Genomic DNA, 20369 nt, shown 5'->3' with positions numbered 1-20369 from the left:
GGAGTCCTCACAAGATCTGGTGTTTCCACTCGAAACACACAAAGCCCTTTGTCAGGGGCAACACCCCATGGAGTCAGTGCATCTGCAGCAGTCCTCACCAACAGGTACATCAACAAAAGAACTCAGAGGTCCTTGAAATCTGAATTACCAAGTAATGCCAAAACGGAGCCTTATTTTCCAGATTTCCTCCTGGTCACAACAATGTGAGAAAACAAACCGGTAAACCAGATCAAGGTGCAAGAGTGCAGCAAAAAGGGTGGACAGGAATGAGAAACCTCTAACAGGTGACAAGAGGAGAAAACACACCACCGGACTAATTAAGACTAAGCCCCAGAACACAGGTTCATACATCCCAGAGCGCTGACCTTGAGGGCTCCCCAGGGTCCATGGGGACTTTGCTGTAATCCTTCACACACATACCCCCACCCCATCCCTCCAAGATCCCGCCAGGAAAGATGGCTCAGGCCAGTCAGGGTCAAGATGTCTTTACTTCCCCGTTAAGGACTTGATCATATCCCCAGTAAAGGACTCACTGAAGAGGGAGGTGGAGGTAGCTTTTGTGGATACAGGAAGGATTAGAAGGAGCAAGGATCTTCAGGGGTTAATCATGGTAGAAGAAAAAGACATAAAAGATGTGTGAAAAATCAAGATTTTTAAGTAGAAAAGGGAATTTTCCAGATCCTCCTCAGCCCTCAACTGAAAGCAGTTGACGGAATTCAATTGCTTAAGAAGCTGGGAATGCAAGGGTGGAACCTTTGACAAGGCATCCTAAGACAATGTTACCTAGGCACCCACCAGACCTCTTAGAGACTGTTTCCTCACCTGTAAAAAAAGGATCCTGCTTGCTTCACCAAATTGTTAAATGAGATGAGACGATGCACATGTAAATTATAAAACACTACTTAAACCAGAGAAGCTGGGGACACTTATCAGTGGAAATGTGATAGAACATGAATAAGACATTAAGCAAAACATCGGCAAGGTGCTTGGAATGCCAAGGTGACATTCAGACGAAGAATATATAGCAAACCCAAGTCTGCACGGCACAGTGAGTGGACCAAGAAGATTTCGAATCAAGCAAAGTATGGACAAGCACTAGACACCAAAGAATTCCAGGTAAGGTCTATTTTAAGAATTTGGCAGACAGTTTTACTTGTAGAAACGTGTAATTTTTACATAAATGGCCCCTGACTTGTTGACATGTTGTTTGGAAACGACCTTTTGTTATCGTTTTCCGTTCATATTTCAGAGTCAACCTTTTTTTTTCTTCTCCAGATTCTGCATTTTTAAAAACTTAGGCTTCAGTCACAGTGCCCATAGCAGGAAATGGACCAGAACGGCATTACTGAAATGGCTGGTTATTGGGTCCAAAGCGAGTGGAGATGGTTGATGGAAAGAGAGTGAAGGGGTATTTCTGACACACCAGGGAAGTGGAGGGAAAGGAGCGAGGCCGTTACCTTGGACTCTCAAGTGTGATTAGGCTCTAACATGGGCAAATCAGTAGACGCCTGGTAAGGATATTTCCGGTAAACGTGCCGTTTATGTTCTTGCCACCTCACTTGTGAGCCCACAAAGGCCTTATTCCTCTTTGACATCCTCTACTGTCCCATTGTGACCAAAGGCAAATCGCGAAGTCCTGCTTGACGGATACAAACAGCGCGACGGACTTGGTCTGCTACTGTTACACAGAGTCCTCGAATTTAAAATGCTAACAAACATGTTCACCCTTTAGGTCATCCGAAAACCACTCCCCTCCGTGTGTAAAATAACGACTTCATCCCGGGACTAGCGGGATGAAGCTCTCCATGCTAGAGCTGGCCTCATGGGTTCTGGGGAACAAGCTCCCCGGAAGCAGCATCTGAGGTGTCCTCATTCCCGGAATAAGCCAGGGAGCTGGCGAGGAGCCGAAGTTCTTGCCACAGGCACGCTAGACCGGAGGGATTCCTGAACTAAAATAAGCTCCGGCCACGAAGAGGAGACGCTCGCAGCAGCACACCGTCGCGTAAACGTAACTGCTCCGCGGTTCCTCCAGAAATCGCCTCAGACCTACAGCTCCCAGCGACCTCTGCGCCTTACGGGCCACTTGACCGTACCGCCCACCAATGAGAAGGGCCACTTGACCGTACCGACCACCAATGAGAAGGACCATTTGATAGTACCGCCCACCGATGAGAAGGGCCACTTGACCGTACCGCCCACCAATGAATAGGGCTTGACAGTACCGCCCACCAATGAGAAGGGCTTGACAGTACCGCCCACCAATGAGAAGGGCCACTTGACCGTACCGCCCACCGATGAGAAGGGCCGCCCACTTGACCGTACCGCCCACCAATGAGAAAGCCCAATTCTGAACCAGGCGCCTGATCCAGCTCTAGGATGAAAAGGCAGCGGTCCCTGTGGCTTCATCAGCGAGGCTTGTTAAGTGGTCCTGCGGCCTCTCTGTCACCCCAGAGAGAGACGGCGGGTCAACACTCGTGGAATGGTGACGCTAGTTGTACTACGCGCCGACTCCCAGCCTAGCTCTTCTCCTCCTCCTGGGCGGAGCCCCCCAGCCGCTCCAGCCGCGGGACCTTCTCTTGATCCCGCCCCTCGGGGGAGAGGACGGGCCAAGATGTGGAACTTCCAGAGCCTATTGGCCGCGCTCGGTGTCACTCCGGAGGGAGGCGGGGACAAAAGCGGGAAGGGCCGCCCCTCGCAGACGGTGATTGGACTCGCCTGAGTAGACGCGGGAGGGGATTGGTGTGAGCGGAGGCTAGTACTTTCAGGCCCCTTGGGCCGCGGCATTGCCAGGCGGCGGCGGTGGCAGCGGTGGCGGCAGCCGAGCAGCCGGCGGGGCTCCCCGCACCCTGACCCGCGCAGAGCGCCCCGAGGAGCGAAGGAGAAAGAGGCCCCTCCTACCTCACCGTGCGGGGGGCGGGGGTGGCGCAGGGACACTTGTCGCGTGTCGGGCGAGCGACCAGTGGGACAGGGGGTGGGAGGTACGGTGGAAGGTCTGGGAGGTGCAGGGAGGCAGGGGTGCAGGACTTGCCAGCAGGAAGAGCTCCGGACCCAGTCCTGGAGGCGCTTCAGGGAAGGAGGCCTTGGGGGGCCCGAGGAGGTGGTGGGCGTGTCTGGTATGGGATGCCCTGGCCAGGAGGGAACTTTTTCGAGTAGATCGGTGCGTGGTCCGTTTGAGGAATTCCCCGCTTCCCTTCTGCTCTCTTATCCACCCTCAAGAGAGTTCTCATGGTCTGTGCTCAAGTTCTGGAAACCTCTTGGGGTGGGCGTCATCACCTCCTACTACTTCATTATAGAACTGCCCGGGCCCTTTTCTGATACTGGGCACAAACGTGGGGAGTATGTCAGAAAACAAGAAGCAACCGCTGCTGGGCCTCGTGAGCAAACGCCCCGGTGCGAAGGCACCTAGCAACTCGGGCAAGACTCACTGTCCGTCGTGCTTGGGGCTTTTCAAAGCCCCCAAGCTCTTGCCTTGTTTGCACACGGTGTGCACCACGTGCCTGGAGCAGCTGGAGCCCTTCTCAGTGGTGGATGTCCGAGGGGGCGACTCTGACACCAGCTCTGAGGGCTCACTATTCCAGGAACCCAAGCCACGCAGCCCTCGACCACAGATCGGCATCCTCTGCCCGGTATGTGATGCCCAGGTGGACCTGCCCGTGGGTGGAGTGAAGGCCTTAACCGTTGACCATCTGGCCATGAATGATGTGATGCTGGAGAGTCTGCGTGGGGAAGGCCAGGGCCTGGTGTGTGACCTGTGCAGCGACAGGGAGGTGGAGAAGAGGTGTCAGACCTGCAAAGCCAATCTCTGCCACTTCTGCTGCCAGGCTCATAGGTAAAGATGGGGATACCCCCAGCTGGTGTGGCTAAGAGACAAGTACAAAGAGGTGTCGGAGGAAAATCTCTTGGTGATTGCTTGGAAAGAAAAGCTTGCTCAGGGCAAAGTGCCGTAGAAGGTGCTGGGTACTCTAGCACAGCACTCAGTCCTGGAAGCCAGACTGTGTAGTACTCACAGCAGCCAAGGTGTGCCCGGCCCCACAAAGCACACTCCCTTTCGATGAGTGGTCCATCACTTGGGTAAAGAAAACCACCCTGGGTGCTGGGGAGACAGAGGGGAAAGAATGTATGATAACATAGCCCTTGCTTTGCCCCGTTTGACCTTTCCCACCTTTGGAGAGAAACAGCCACCATTTTCACCCCCGTTTGTTGATTGGAGAAGCTGAGGCTCAGTAATAATCATGGATTTGCCCAGATCCCAAGCAGGCCACGCTGTCATTCTAGGTCTCCTGACTGTACGTACGGCTCTTTCTCCTAATGTGAGCTGCCTTCTTAGTAGCACCGCTGAGGGCTTAACCCTGCTCAGCCTTCGCTTTGCGCCCTAGCATTACACTGAAGCTTGGGGAGGCTGATTGGTGGGTGCTCATGGGAGTCTGGGGTATCTCTTTGATGGCATTTGCTGAACAGTGTCACATGGGTGGTCTTCTGTTCCTTTACATCCCACCCACCACCCCCTGGAGATCAGAATATTACATAGCCCAGGTTTTCAGATTAGCCTCAACTCATTTTTAAGTTCGGTTTTGCCTCCAGCAATAGGACCAGTGAGGCGTCATGAGCCTTTTCTGTTTTTAACCTGGAATGATGCGATAATCCCAACGGCTGTCTTGCTGCCAGCTGAACAGCTGGCTCTGCTTTTTCTGCAGCCACAACAGGCTGGCAAGCTTCAAATTGATGGAGTGCTAAAGGGGGAATGCTCAGCGCTCCCTGAGGTTTCCTGGGGGTTTCCCAGGATCTCTGAGGACCACAGAGAAGGGAAATTAAAGGAGAGCTTTGAGTCTGTTGGCACTTGATCTCGCATTCTGACAATGCTGCTGCTCCTTGCTGAGGGAGAGCCTAGCCTGTTGAGTTGGGTGCTGGGGGACCTGGCTAAAGGAAATGCCTGGCCACAGTCAGAGGAAGCCTGGCTGAGGCTCTTGATCAGGGCCAGCTGCATGAGAATCCCCTGGGAATTACTTTGGTGGCCACCTGGCAGTTTCTGCCTTGGGGTGCTGGGTTTCCATTTTGCTGCCTCACCTAGGGCTTGCTGTTGGAGCCAGCTGTGTTGCATGTCTAATCTTGCTACACCAGCCCTTTGGAGAGAACCCCCGATGTGGCTTAAGCATTACAGCCTTTGTCCCAAGCCCTCCTCCACTCTCCCACCTTTTCAGGTAGGCATTATCCCCACTGTGCAGACAAGAACGAGAGATGGTGAGGCTAGCAAAAGGGCCCACCAAGGATTTGAACCACCCTTGTTTGGTTTCCAGTTCCTTGCTCTTAAAACCTCTTTGCCAGCTAGAACTGGTTTCCCAGCGACAGTTGCTCCCTCATTTCCTGTCCCCGACTCTGTTTGCCCCTAGGCGGCAGAAGAAAACAATGTACCACACCATGGTGGACCTCAAAGACCTGAAAGGCTACAGCCGGATCGGGAAGCCCATCTTGTGCCCCACTCACCCTGCGGAGGAGCTGAGGCTGTTCTGTGAGCTCTGTGACCGGCCGGTGTGCCGGGACTGTGTGGTGGGGGAGCACCGGGAGCACCCCTGCGACTTCACCAGCAACGTCATCCACAAGCACGGGGACTCCATGCGGGAGCTCCTCAAAGGCACCCAGCCCCACGTGGAGGCCCTGGAGGAAGCCCTGGCTCAGATCAAAGGGCTCAACAGTGCCCTCCAGGAGCGTGTGGACGCTGTGGCGGCCGACGTGAACTCCTTCTCCGCCGGCTACATCAAGGCTATCGAGGAGCACCGGGACAAGTTGCTAGCACAGCTGGAAGACATCCGGGTCCAGAAGGAGAACACGCTGCAGCTGCAGAAGGCACAGCTGGAGCAGCTGCTGGCTGACATGCGGACTGGCGTGGAGTTCACCGAGCACTTGCTGACCAGCGGCTCGGACCTGGAGATCCTCGTCACCAAGGGGGTAGTGGTAGAGCGGCTCACGCAGCTGAACAAGATCGAGTATAGTGCCCGGCCTGGGGTGAGCGATAAGATAAGCTTCTCTCCCCAGGAGAAAGCCGGCCGGTGCCGGGGCTATGAAGTGTTTGGGGCCATCAGTACCAAAGAGGTCGACCCTGCCAAGTGTGTCCTTCACGGAGAAGGTAGGAAGGCATTTCCCTTGGGCACTGAGAGAGGGGGCCTTCCCGCAGCTAGGCAGACCCCCTACACACGCCCTCATTGGCCAGGTGACAGTGACCTCAGCGGGTCCTTTTATTTCTCACGCGTTCTGGTCAGACTAAGGGGTGTAGGCAACATCTGGTTCTTGGTCCCCCGCAGTAGTCAGGGATGTATGCCTTGTTTCTACCAGATGACAGCACCCGGGGGTTGGGAGGGAAGGGTAGAGAGAACAGCACTCCCTTCCTGGCAGGACCAAGTCCTGCTTGGTCAGGGAGGGGCCTGGCAGCAGGCCCCGGAGTGCTGGCATGAGGCTCTGAATGAACCGCTTTGGCAAGGGCATTCAGGCGAAGGGATGCGGCAGATGCTCCGTTCTGTAGGGGAGGGAAGGGGTGAGTTTGGACTACGGTGTTGTATTCCCAAAGGAGGCATGCTCCTCAGGCCTTGCGTAGCTCAGTGTGGACAGGAGGCTGGGGTCCTGGACGCATCCTCACGCAGGCACCAGGATGGCTTCACCGTGCGGAGATCACATATATCCCTTTGAGCAGGACTTCACCCCGTGTGATGCTCACGGACATGCACTTTCAGGAGGTTTCTAGTCCCTTCAGAAGCTCCTCGGTGGTTCCTGCATCCCCGGTTAAGGAAACCGAGGGGCTGTAGCTGCTGCATTACTCCCACCAGTCACCACCAGCAGGACGTTGGCATGAGAACTAGATGGGGCCAAGTGGTCAGCTGTACCTGCTGCCTCATCCAGCAGGATCTGGAGTTTAGCACGGGTAGTTTAGGGGTTAGCAGCTTCTCCCATGGGGTCTGGAAGTTCCCTTTTCCGAATAATTAGGTCAACCCTGAGGATTTTCAAAGCTTCCTTAGGGCTGTAGTTAAAGTCGGGGCCTTATGGGGCCCCAGAATCTCTACTGGTTGAAAGATAACCAGGCTCTCCAGTCGAGGCTCCCAAGGGGTGCCCTCGGGGAGGTAACGGTGGAAGAGAAGAGAAAGGGGCTCAATGACTAAGGAGGAGCAGTCACAGCCCATTTGTCGGGAGGGAAACGGACAGCTGGTGTCTGGTTTGGAGGCAGCCACACTGCAGCCGGCGTTTGAGGTGGACGTTGGCTATTGAGCATTTGTGTTTTGCAGATCTCCACAGGGCCCGGGAGAAACAGAAAGCCTCATTCACCCTGTTCTGTAAGGATGCAGCCGGAGAGAGCATGGACAGGGGAGGAGACAACATTCAAGTTGCTGTGGTCCCCAAAGACAAGAAAGATTGGTTCGTATTGCACCATGGGAGGCCATGGTGAATAAGCAGGGAGGAAACCGAGCCCTCGAGGGTCTTGCAGTTTGGGAGATGTAGCTGCAGTAGCGACAGCTTCCCTCCCAGGGAGGCCACTAAACAAACGCGACCTAAGCTTGCGGCCAGAGGTGGGATTTACACCTGTATTCAGGTCCCTCTAGTCTGAAGTGTGTGTCCCTCAGATTAGCGTTCCTCCAAGCTGTGAGTAGCCTGACGGGCCCTTCTCAGATTCCGCCCCACGGTGACCAGATGGTGCTGGGGACACGCTTTCTATTTCTCGAGAATTGGAATAGGAAGGTAGGAAGACAGAGAGCCCGGGATGCAACAGAAGGCCCTTGAAGAGCCTCCTATACAGGTTCAGGGAATGCATCCGAGTATCAAGATAGTTAGGATGTATGGTGCTTACCTATTCAGGTAAAGGCAACTTCTGATGGACCAGGAGTGGCATTGTGCTTGGGAGCCCTTTGACATTCATCTCGAATGGAATGGCGTAGACGGCATATCCTAAAATAATAGGTAATGGAAGCAGACTTGTGAAAGTGAATGCTCTTTAAATTCTTATCTCCATCCAGTCCCGTCAAGACGATTGTCCAAGATAACAAAGATGGGACATACTCTGTCTCCTACACCCCCAAGGAGCCTGGGGTCTATTCCGTGTGGGTCTGCGTCAAAGAGCAGCATGTCCAGGTAAGCTCTGGGCCCAGGCTCCTCAAAGCCCCTTTTCTGCACTCCCTCTGGTGTCCCCACTCCTCCTGCCCTGGGACTTATCTTCACAGGACACATGGGCATTTCTCCGGGGACCAGCTGCAAGGAGGGCCTAACTGAGACTCTGCTTGTCCTCTTCCTTATTTCGCTTCACTTTAGAAGTGGCCTACACGTTGCTACCCTCCCTCAGTCTCACCTGAGAATACTGGTGACCATGAGGACTCTCGCTCCCTCCCGGTCATGCCTCTAGGCAGTTGTGATTGTATTTTTCACTCTTCCGGATAGTTGATTGGCACTCTTAATTTAGGGAAGATGCCTCGATCACAGGAGGCAGTCCACCAGCAGACAAACACACACCATCCAGAAACATACCACGGCTCCGGTTTTCTCAGCTCTGTTCATATTGTGACCTGATGTGGAACACAGTTGGGAGGGTTCTGCCTCATCCTCTGCTGACCAGTCATCTGGCCAGCCATCTGCCAGGGTGTGGCCTCCCTGTTCTGTGTTAAATATATGCCTGCGCGCCACCATGGTTCCTATACCACTTCCACTAACCAGGTAGAACACTCGCTGGCTTAGCGGCGGTGAGGTTTTAAAAACGGGGCAGTAGGTGCACAGCAGGATTTCTCTGCTGTAGTCGCAGCCGCCAGAGGTCCCCCTTGGCCCGCAGTCAGCACCGACTGGGACTCTGAAATCCTGCACGCAGCGTCACGACGTTAGGCTGGTCAGCTGTGCACTCCCAAGGTCCAGATCCAGCAGGCACTTCTTGCTTCTCTAAAAGGATGCCAGGAACCGGATGGGTAATTTGCACAGGGCCTTTCATTTTTCCTATGGTCACTCAGCCCCTTGGGGCATTTTATCAGTTAGCCTTAAGAAACCAATCTTGCCACCCGCCACGGGTTGAAATTTGAACCTACTTCTTTGAACCCCAGCCTGGGTTGTCCCTGGATTATGACCTCTTTGCAGGAAGGGGAACTTCACAACTGGAAGCATTCTAAGCTGCCAGCCTCCCAACTCTATGCTTTCTCAGCTCATAGGGTCCTCACACTGGGCCAGGCCCATGGCCGTGTTCACGAAGTACTTCCTGTGTGCTGGAGCATCGACACGGGCGAATGAAAAGCATCTGGGAAAGGGGGCAGCTGACTTGTGAATAATTTGGGATTTACTGTCCACATCCACTTACTTATACTTACTTACCTCTCTCCCCATCTGTCTGCACAGCCCAACATCAGTGGGTGGAGATGGAAGGAAAAGGGCTAGTGGGGCATGGGAGGAGAGGGAGAGCTGTCCTAGCCTAGTGGTCATGGCACTTGACTAATGACTTCTGAGAGGCCTCAGAAATGGAGACTAGAGAGACACCGTCAATCACATAAGACCACAGGCTGAGATCACAAGAATAATCAACTCACCAGCCACTTCCATAAGGGTTACACCCTTGGAAACACCATGGGACAGTTCCACTGTTCTGTGGGATTGCTGAGTCAGAATGGACTGGACAGAACAACAGTGTATCAGCTGACCACAGTCTTGCACTCCAAGGGTGGGCCAGGCTGAGACAGAATCCACCAGGAAGACTCTATGTTGCTTGTGGTCATGGGCTTCTGCTTTTCCACGTTTGCTAGAACAAACTCCGGCTCATACCTGTCGCTCTTACAGGGGGAGCTGCTCTTTGTGGCTCTCGCAGTGTCCAGAGGGTGCAGCCACATGGGGCAGACCAGCGCTTACATGGAGTACTTAGCATCTGTGAAGGGCAGCAGGGCAGCCTGGTTTCACGGCAGCTGTATCTGCTCCCACCCAGCTGAGCATGGGCTTGCTTCCATGTATCACAACCCCCCACCCCCCACCCCTGCTGTCTCTATCTCTAAGAGCAGACACCAGGACGGACCCTTGGTTTAGCACGTAGCCATGCTCAGCACATCCCTGTCAACCCATAACGTCATGTTCTTTGCTCTTGTGAACTCTGAAGGGCTCGCCATTCACGGTGACCGTCAGGAAGAAGAACCGCCCACACCAAGGGGTGTTTCACTGCTGCGCGTTCTGCTCCAGCGGAGGCCAGAAAACTGCCCGCTGTGCCTGTGGAGGCACAATGCCAGGTACAGGGGGGCAAGTTCTACCCTCGGGGCCTGTCCAGGGGGGTGCCAGTGACAGCCCCTCCACTTCCACACAGCCACAGGCTCAGGGCACTCCGACTCTGGCGTTGTTTCTAGGAAATAAAATCCGTATGGAAAAGCGGCTTTGTTCTAAAGGTGGAAATAGCAGGCTTCAGTGTTGTGTGCCCTGTTAGATTTCACACAGCTGGGCAGTCCCAGGAGCCCTCTCCTGCCCTGGCCGCCTGAGCACTGCAACCAAAGGAAACCCCTCCTCCTTGGACCTTCAAGAATGTCCAAGAGGCAGGTGGGAGAGTGGCTGCTTAAGCCGCTGAACCAGCTCTGCCTCTTTCTTTGGTCAGCGTAGACAAGAGAATTACTATGGAAAAGAAAAATTACATTGTGTCCTTAAGGAGCCTTGGTGGTGCGCTGGATGAGGCGTTGAGCTGCTAACCGCAAGGTCAGTAGCTCAAACCCACCAGCCAATCCTTGGGAGAAAGACGAAGCTGTCTGCTCCTGTAAAGATCTAGAACCTCCAGAACCCCATGCCAGGTGCCATGAGTCAGAAGCCACTGGCGGCAGTGGTGGGTACCAACGGCACCCTCCCTGGGGAGCCGTGATGTGGGCTTGTGCACCACTTCTCCCACACGCCAGGGTCGCCTTCCTTTGGTGAACCGTCGGCCCTCCTTGTTTGTTCTGAGCACTTTGCAGTTAGAATCCTAGCCAGTTGTCTCCTCCAGCAGCAGGTTTGAACATTATTCGTAGAAACTCCCCTAACACTAGCTGCTGGGCGGCGATCAGTCTGGGAGCGTGGCCCTCTCAGCAGATTTCCTCAGGCCTTCTCACTTCCCTGAGTCAGGAGCTTTCCCCAGGGACTGCTGGACTACACTCTTAGTCCCCCCTCCCCTTTGTGCTACGCAGGTGGGTACCTAGGCTGTGGCCATGGACATAAGGGCCACCCGGGCCGTCCCCACTGGTCGTGCTGTGGGAAGTTTACTGAGAAGTCTGAATGCACGTGGACGGGCGGGCAGAGCGCACCCAGGAGTCTCCTCAGGACCGTGGCACTCTGACTGCTTCCCCGACGCCGGGCCAGCCTGTGTAGACAGTAACCCACGTGGTGGCAGCGGATACCAGGCCAGCCTGTGCGGGCGGCAGCCCGCGTGGTGGCAGCTCCCCGGAGGGACCCAGAGCTGGGTGAATTCTGGAGACACGGACAGAATTAAAAACAAAGTGCCTTATCTGACGCCAGCACTAAGTGCTTTCTTTCGAGCCTGGTTCTCGGTCTGTGGGTGGTTCTGTGCGAGGCCGACATGCATTTCTCCAGAGTGGGCAGGTGACATCCTGAGCTCAGGGAGGCCGCACAGGTGCAGGCAGAGCTGTGCCGCTGGAATGAGGGACCGTGGAGGTGACTTAGTTCCTGACTTTCGGATTGCATTACGACCTTTTAAAGTTTTCCCTGAGCCATATTTTGAAATACTTTCCTCAGAACATGAAGACCTCCTTTTAGCCTAGCCACTTTTTTTTTCGGTAGCGCACTTTTAAACAGGTCGACCCCTATGTGTTCGGTGACATCATAATGTAATCTTGCCATTTAGGGTTGGGACTCACCCTCTTTGTACCATGTGGACCCCCCACTGCTCCCAGATCCCGATTCTTTGTTAGTCGTCTTACCTGGAGGAGCCTCTAGGATCAGTTCTGGCATTTCTGTCTGCACCCATATAATAAAGGGCAAGAGAGGGTGACTCTGTCTGACCTCCTCTGGCTTCCCCATGGCCACCAGGCAAGAATCAGACCTGCCTCCACGCACCGTCCTTCTGCACCTATTCTGACACCACACTGGCTCCCACACCAGGCTCCATCCGGGCTGGGCTCCCTAATCCGGTGCAGTGGCCACCCAGGACTCACAGGCCACACTCACGATTAAGGGGAGGGGGTGATTGGGAGGTCACCACAAGTCAGGATTAGCGAACAGTAAGGGTGCAGTCATGGGTCTCCTCAGCCAGCGGCCAAGTCTCTTTCTCCAGTTCTCAGCCTCTCAGCCACACTGTCCCTGGGCCTTTGCCTCCATGAGCCAGGAAGCCAGCCCACCTGTTGCTCTGTTCCACAGAACCAGCGTCTCCAGCCAGAGGAGAAGGTGTCTATGAGCTCTGAGTCTGTGTGTCATGGTCTCAGGGGCCTCTGAAGCTTCACAGAGAGCGTGGACATGCTCGGCCAAGGTCCCCTGGTTTCTCTCGTGTCAGTCAGTGCTTCACAAAGGGGTCATCCTGAAAGCCAAGGGGTCAAGAAAACTGGCCAGCCCCTCTATTAGTGTGACACACACCATTTATATAGGCCCACCCACTTACTTAGTGGGTGTTAAGAGCCTGGAGTAGAAAAGCCACATTTTGAAATTCCACCACACCCACTCTGTGGAAGAGCACATCCTCTTGTGATTTTCAGTGCCAGCTATGCACTGATGAGTCCCAGACAGCTCCAGCTCCAAACACCATACAATTAGATGCAGCGTCTTAGGTAGCGTCTCCACTTGGATCGGGGCAGGTACCTCACATTTAAGAGATCCAAGCCAGAACTCTTTCACACCTACCACTCCCAACTGCTTTCGTTCTCTGCCATCTTCTTCATATCTTCTACAGCAGGTTCAAAGGCATCCTTACTGTAGTTCAGTCCACTAACCTTGGTCATCTCATCCTAGCAGTGGTCGTTTCAAAATCCATCGGCGGGCCATTACCCCCCCCCCCCCCATCGCCACTGTACCATCCCGGTCTAGGATCACACGGAATTCTACGGGTTTGCGGTAGTATTCCAGCTGCTAGTCTTTCTGCTTCTGCTGTAGTCCCTTAGAGTCTGTCCTCTACCTAGCAGCCAGAAGGGTCTTTTGAAGACCTTTCAGATGACATCTCTCGTCGACTCGCCATCCTCCAGGAGCTTCCCATCTTATTTGGAGTAAAGGTCAGTCTTTGTGTGAGTGTGTGAGACTCTCCTCTCATTTCCCCCCATCACCTCCCTGTGCCAGCCACGCTGGCCTGCCTTTTGCTCCTCCAACTCCCCAGGCCCTCTCTGCTTCGGGTTCTTCTCAAGCCCAACCTTTCACCTGGAGTGCTCTTCTTGTGGACACTCCGCGCTTCCCTTGCCAGGTTTCTTCAGGTTTCTGCACCCAAACAACCCCATGTAAAAGAGCAGCTCCTGAGCCCAACACTCCTGCCTCACTGTTAGTCTGAGTACTTTAGAGAAACAAATCCACAGAAACTCGTGTTTAAGAGAGAGTTTTATATAAAGGGTAAGCGCGCATCAAGAAAACATCCCAACCCAGTGCTGCCCAAGCCCACAAGTCCAACATTAACCCATTAACTCATATGTCCAACACCAATCCACAAAGTCCTCTTCCATCTCACAAAACACACACTACTACACCAACTGCAGGAGGAAAGCCGAATCAGGGAGCATGTAAGCATCTCAGCACTGGCAGGGGTCTCCACGCAGCTGCTCCAGCACCCAGGGCTACATCGGGGTAGGTTCACATGACTTCTCAGGGATGTCTTGCAGGAAGTGAGCCTTGCCAGTTGAAGCAGGAAAGTGGCTAAGGCAGCTGTACCCTGGTCTGACCGTCAGAAAACAAGCGACCCAAGAACTAAAAAGGCACGGCTTACTGAGCCATTTACCCCTCCACCCTTCAATTAACCCCACATGTGTTTATCAGCCAGGTTGGCACAATAAACCAACTCACCCATTCACCTAGTTTCCTTTTTCTCTGTAGCAGGCATCGCCATCTAACTCATTTGTGGTGCGACTGCCTGTGTTCCTGTTAGAACGTGTTCTTTGAGAGCAGGGCCTTGACATTTATGAAATCGTCCATGCTCTCGGTGCCACCGTCTGACAGATCCTAGCCGATGTTGTTGGTAGCTGCCACCGAGTCGGTTCCGATTCAGAGCGGCCCTACCTTCAACAGTTAAACCCGCTGGTGCTGCTCCACCTTCACGGTTGTCCGCATTCTTGCGGCCATTGCCGCAGCCACGGGCACGTGGAAGAGCATCGTTAGCATATGTTATTGAAGGAATTAAATGACTAATGAGCCGATTGATAGAATGTGTAGTTTGAATCTCCTCAGTGGCCAATTCTACAAAGCAGATTTTCCTTCCCTCTGACTCCCAATATTTTTTAACCAAATGCCACTTAGAAAAATCTCAGCTTTCTCTCAAGCCTATTGAATAAATTACATACACCTTAGGGACTAGCCTTGAATTTTCCAATTACCTCAGCCATCTAGGGAATTGCTCGCCATGAAGAAGCCTGTTGCATTACATCATGCTTTCTCCCAACGTGGCTTTTAATGAATCAGACTTCAGACCCGAGGATAAAAAGCTTATCATTTATTTCTGTTGAAAAGGGTATTGGTAATTGGACACCTTTGCTCGATACAGATAAAGCTATATTGCAACAAAGGATGTCTATAAGACACCTAGGTTCTAGCCAATGCCTTTATCTTTTAAACAATATTAATGATAACAGATCTGTTAAAATATTGAAAATGTGCATGGGGAGATTGGGGTAGGATATTAGGTTGTTCTTTGGCGTATAAGCGTAAATTGAATTGTAAGCTCAATTTAATTCACTTGCCCTATCTGAAGAACGGGCAAGGTAAGACTGATCTGCAGTGCCCAAGACTCCAAGGTTGAGGGAGACTGAATGGGGGTTTGAGGGCTCAGAGTGGTTTCCAGGATAACAGAGTTCTTCAGAAATCACCGTTTGATTTGTGAGCACCGGAGCATCCATCAGATACAGCATGATGATGTAAGTTATACCGCTGGTGTTACAGGCCATGAAAAGAGTTACAAATTGGAGCGTCAGTCCTTGGGGAGGCTGAAATTGGATAAGCACCTTGGCAGCCTTGGATAACAAACATGCACATACACCTCTCATCCCAGCCATTCTCTAAGCTCTGAAATCCAGAGGATGTGTGCAGAAGCCATACGTTTGTTTCAAATTCTGAGATGGGAACTAAACGATTAGAGGAAGAACCACGTAAGTCCTGGGACGTTCCGGGGTGGTGCAAGAGCACGCGCGTGCACGCAGGGCTGCTACCTGAAAGGTTAAAGGTTTAGTCCACTCAGAGGGTCCTCAGCAGAGAGGCCTGGAAGTCCACTTCCCACACGATCTGCAGTTGAAAACCCAGCGGAGCACGGCTCTCCTCTGACACGCACACTTGGGGCTGCGCAGCGTCAATCGACATCATGGCAGCTGGTATTTAATTATTGACCCTGCTGACGCGGGCATGTCCATGTCAGTTGTTTTGTCACAAAGTCTTCTCTAATTCAGAAGTCCTATTGGTTACAAGTACCTCCAGGTAGCACTCATCCCCACCACGTCGCTTATCTGCTGTGATCATGTGATTGAATGCTTGCCTTCCCTCCAAGAATATCAGCCTTAGGACGGTTTGACTTACTGCTAACATCTCAGTGCCCAGGGGCACCAGGCACATAGTAGGTGCTCTAAAGAGAATTTTGAACCAATGCAAAAATAATTAAGCAATAGTTTTCTCCCCTCCCTTTGATATATCATCTCTACCCACACTGAGATTTAGCTAAGGAATCTGGGGAAGAAGGAATTAAGATAGTAAGAAATACCATAGCTGCATGTCTGTCTCTCCGTTCCCCTTTTAGGGGTTAGACTGCCCCCCCCCTTCATTTCCATCTCCGCTTCCTAGCTATCTTCTTCCTCTGGCATTTTGTATGATTTCATATTCATTCTAAAAAAACTTTTTTTAAACTAGGTTATATAGCGAGGTATTCCAAATTCCTATTAAAATCACCTTTGTGCCTGCAGGTATGTTTTTTAAAAGTTCTCTTCTTGCCTTTTTTTAAAACTAGACACTAGATGGATCCCCTGAGGATCAAAACCAGTTAGGTGCTTACCTACTAGCTGAAAGACTGGCTGTTCAAGACCACCTAGAACAGCGGTTCTCAACCTGTGGGTCGTGACCGACCCCTTTGGGGGATCGAACCACCCTTTCCAGGGGTCGCCTGATTCAGCACAGTAGTAAAATTACAGTGATGAAGTAGCAATGAAAATAATGTTCTGGTTACGGGTCACCACAGCATGAGGAACAGTATTAAAGGGTCGTGACATTAGGAAGGTGGAGGACCACGACCCGAGAGGCACCCAAGTAGACAGCCGGCAGCCTTGAGAACCCTCAGGAGCATCGGGCCGTCACGGGTGGGATTGACTTGATGGCCACTAATAAGATGCTACATGACAAAGCACAGTACCTGAGCCTCATTCCTATGACGTAGACATCAAGGGTTGATTGCCAACAGCAGAGAGCCCTCATTTGGCCATTGGTTCCACCATGATGATGAGGTAAACCTGGCTTCCCCACCTCCTTTCAGCCCCTTCTCTGGGCAAGAGCAGCCAGCCAGAGGAAACAACCCAAGGTTGGGGAAAAACCCAAACCCACACTAAATCACCACACAGGATCGCTAGAGAAAGGTCATGTCCATGAAGGTCAAATTCTACCCATTGCTGTTGATGACTGTGGCAGGGAGTCCTGGAACAGCCCAGAATCCTATCTATAGCATGCTTGTCGTTTGTTTGATCAAAACTACTGAAGGTAAATCAGGCTGTCATCCTTCCGTGACGGCAATTCCGCCATGCAAGGAACGCCATGTGAATTAGGCACTAGCTAAGCAATGCTGAGCTTTGCCACCAGATGTTCCCATCTGGCTCTCAGCTAGCTGCACCGATGCTGATGTTTTACTTTCATGTCCCCAGAACTGGTCCCACAGCATGAGCGCTAACATTTGTACAGGGCTTCATGGCTTAGAAAGCATTCACTACCTCATCTCATCCTTGCCCGAGTCTGGTAAGGCGTGCAGGCAGACGTAAAGAACATCTGGCAGGAGCAGCGGCGGCATACAAAAACAGGCAGGTGGCCTCGGCGCACTCTTAGGGCAGCACCTCAATTAGATCATCACGCTGGGCACGCAGCTCAATGCGTCAGGATCCAAAAGACCATCTTGACTCACCGAGTAAACTGTACATGAGCCTGAGACAGTCAAACCACAACGCTAAGGATATTAACTTTCGGTGAGGGTCCCGGTTATCCAGGGCTGCGATATCAGAAATGCACCAGTAGAGGGCTCTCAGTTCAGGAGGCTAGAAAAGTCTGAATTCAGGGCACTGGCCTTGGCGGTCTCCCCAGGGCTTGTCATCATTTTCCTCCTGGGTCTAGGACCAGATCCAAATGGAGCATTCCAATGGAGCATTCCAGTTCCAGCGCTTCTCTCTCGGGTACCGAGGTTCTTCTTCCCCACTCTTCTTTCTGCTGTTAGCTTTCGTAAGACAGAGAGGAATGCAGGCCACAGCCCAAGGAAACTCCCTTACATTCCATCAGGGCCATGCCCTACTGTAAACAACTGATCACATAACTGAGACGCCTAAGCCAACAACGCTGAGACATTTAGGGGGACACAATTTAACCCAATGCAATAAGAAAATTCTATCTGGGCCTAGGGTACCTTAGGACTGTATGCTTTATTCCATTCTTGCCACTGTCGACATCGGGCACCCCATTACCAGCACCCCCCTCAGGGCGCAGTGGGCAAAGTGTTCTGCCGCCAACCCAAAAGTTGCGTTTCGAACCCACCAACCACTCCATGGGAGAAAGATCAGGCAGAAAGATTTACAACCTGGCAAACTCGGGTCGTTCTACTCTGCCCTTCAGGGTCACTGAGTCAGAATCAACTTGATGGCAGTCGGTTTCATTTTCTGGATTATAGGAACACTGACCGAAGCCATACTTAGGTGGCTCTGTAAAAGTTTAGAATAAAAAAACCAACTAGCTCAACTGTGTCAAACACCGGACACGTTAACAGAATACATTGATCCAGGGGTTTTGAGTAACAAGACTAGGTTGTAATTGCCACCTAAAAGCCAGAATGCTGGAAGCCTGGAGGTCAAGACACTCTTCTCCCCAAACAGTGCTTGGAGCGGATGCTGACCATGTTCCTCCTATAGCCTTTTGACCAACATGACTGAGCTAACGAGCCATCACTGGTCTCTCTACCCAATCAAGTAAGTTATCGCAAGTACGAGGGGGAACCCCCCCAAAACAGGAAAAAGCTCCGCCAGGCGAAAGCTTTCATAAAATGCATTTTCCTGCTGGTGAGCATCGAGCAGCTCACTGAGTGACTGCACCTGTGGCGGTGGCGTCACTTGGGAAGGTTCTCTGTGGTCACAGTGAGTTTTTTCATGAGAGCGATTGTGTTCAACCTTGTTTTGTGATTGCCGATTTAAGAGTCATCACAGGAAATTTTGTTTTCTGCTCAGGAAAAATGCCACAGAAACTGTTGTGATGTTGAACACAGCTTACAAGGATAGTGCTGTGGGAAATACTCAAGTGTATGAGTGGTTTTCTCATTTCAAAAAAGGTGAAATGTCAATTGATGACAAACCTCATTCCAGATGTCCATTAAATGTTAAACGGAAATGTTAAATGGTGCATTTGGAGTTCGTTCTACCAGGTCAGACAGTTCATCAAGCTTTCTATGTAAATGTTCTGAAAAGATAGTGTAACAGTGTATGACAAAAAAGGCCTGATTTGTGGCAGGCGGGGGACTGGTTGTACCACCACAATGCACCTGCTTACGCAGTCCTCTCAGTGTGCCAGTTTCTGGCAAAAAAAAAAAACAACCCAGCATGCCTCTCTTGCCATACTCACCTGACCGCGCTCCTTGGCTTCTTTTTGTTTCCGAGAATGGCAGAGGGACATGAAAGGATAGCAATTTGATGAAAAGAGGTGAATTAAAAAACAGGGGAGGTGCTGTCAGCCATCCAAACAGTTGAGTTTGGAAAACGTTCCCATGAGTGGAATCACATATTTGACAAATGTATTATTAATTGTAATGGAGACTACTTTGAAGGAGATAAGGTGGTTTTGTTAAAAAGCTTAAATACATAGCATTGAAAAAAGAAATTCCATTGTCTCCCTTTGTATATTTCTCATTGGATTCCTGGTGGCGCCTCTGAGATACAGGCTAGGATACTCAGGGACTCTGTGAGGAGTCTACCACCGGGCAGCCAGCAAATGGCAGAGGTCTGTATATTCTTGATATCCTAGAGTCACTGCTTCTCCAGCGACCCACTCTGTCTTGACCTGTTGCTTATACAGTGTAACTTCCAAAAAAGTAATCTGCACATCTTCATTTCCTGGGTTTAGTCAGAGACTTCACCGTACCTGCGGCGTTCCACAAACAATGGCTGCCTTGCAGATGGAGAAACCAAAGGGCAGAGGCACTGGCGATTCTTTCAGGGTTATCCCCAGCTCAGGTGAACTTGGGCTAGAGATAACCCTGTTTTAGCACAGAACTCTTCCCACCAGGCCACACTGCCCGAAGGCCTTTTACCCCTTGTCTGGGAGAGAGAGCCCTTCTGCTCAAGCAGGCCAAAATTGTGACGAGGCCAACACTGGGTCCTGTCTTCTGATTCTCAATCTGAGGAGGAAACTATTTCTATCTAGAAATAACTATGATTCTTTCTAGCATAAATTAGCAACTAGCACTTTAGAGAAGAAAACTGGAAGGAAGCCAGAATAGTTTCCAGATGTATACAACTCCCCAGCATTTGTATTTAGATATTATAATAACTGCTAAAGAACCTGAACAATCTTAGGTTTAGGAAAAGAAGTTTATGCCTCACTGATGTCACAGCTGAATGTAGGTGGGCTGGGGTGAGAGGGAGGCATACCTGGGGCAGGCTTTGTTCCAGGCAGTCATTCAGGGATCGATGAGCTGCCAAAGCCTGTGGTGCGATGGCATTACCATTCCCTGGGCCTGTGCTCCTCCCTTGGTTGGTTCCTCTACAGCAGGCGTCCTCAAACTACTGCCCGGGCCGCCCGCCAAGAACATTTATCTGGCCCGCCGGGTGTTTTTGCCCCGTTTGTTTTTTTACTTCAAAATAAGATTATGTGCAGCGTGCATAGGAACTTGTTCACGGTTTTATTTTAAACTGCAGTCCGGCCCTCCTACAGGTCTGAGGGACAGTGAACTGACCCCCTGCTTAAAAGGTTGGAGGACCCTGCTCCACAGTGTGGAACCTACATCCAGCAGGGCGACGAAGGAAGAAAGGCACGAAGGAAAAGTTTTGGAGGACAGCATAGAAATG

At 51.8% G+C, this 20369-nt stretch overlaps 1 protein-coding gene across 1 annotated transcript; it reads left to right on the top strand.

The window, feature by feature from the left end:
- Positions 1-2366: 2366 nt before the first annotated feature.
- On the top strand, positions 2367-11457 carry TRIM45 (tripartite motif containing 45). Its single transcript, XM_075559986.1, has 6 exons — positions 2367-3829; positions 5388-6121; positions 7269-7398; positions 7995-8109; positions 10094-10220; positions 11136-11457. The coding sequence occupies exons 1-6, from the start codon at positions 3339-3341 to the stop codon at positions 11282-11284; spliced, it is 1746 nt and encodes a 581-aa protein (XP_075416101.1). The 5' UTR covers positions 2367-3338; the 3' UTR covers positions 11285-11457.
- Positions 11458-20369: the final 8912 nt, after the last annotated feature.

The sequence above is a fragment of the Tenrec ecaudatus genome, chromosome 1 (assembly GCF_050624435.1).
Source record: "Tenrec ecaudatus isolate mTenEca1 chromosome 1, mTenEca1.hap1, whole genome shotgun sequence".
Lineage (NCBI taxonomy): Eukaryota > Metazoa > Chordata > Mammalia > Afrosoricida > Tenrecidae > Tenrec > Tenrec ecaudatus.
Note: the sequence above shows the minus strand (reverse complement) of the source record. Positions and strands in the feature narration are given on the sequence as shown.

Coding starts and splice junctions, on each gene's coding strand:
- TRIM45 (XM_075559986.1), top strand. CDS start 3,339: ATGTCAGAAAACAAGAAGCAACCGCTGCTGGGCCTCGTGAGCAAACGC. Junction 3,830..5,387: donor TTCTGCTGCCAGGCTCATAG/GTAAAGATGGGG, acceptor GTTTGCCCCTAG/GCGGCAGAAGAAAACAATGT. Junction 10,221..11,135: donor CTGTGGAGGCACAATGCCAG/GTACAGGGGGGC, acceptor TGTGCTACGCAG/GTGGGTACCTAGGCTGTGGC.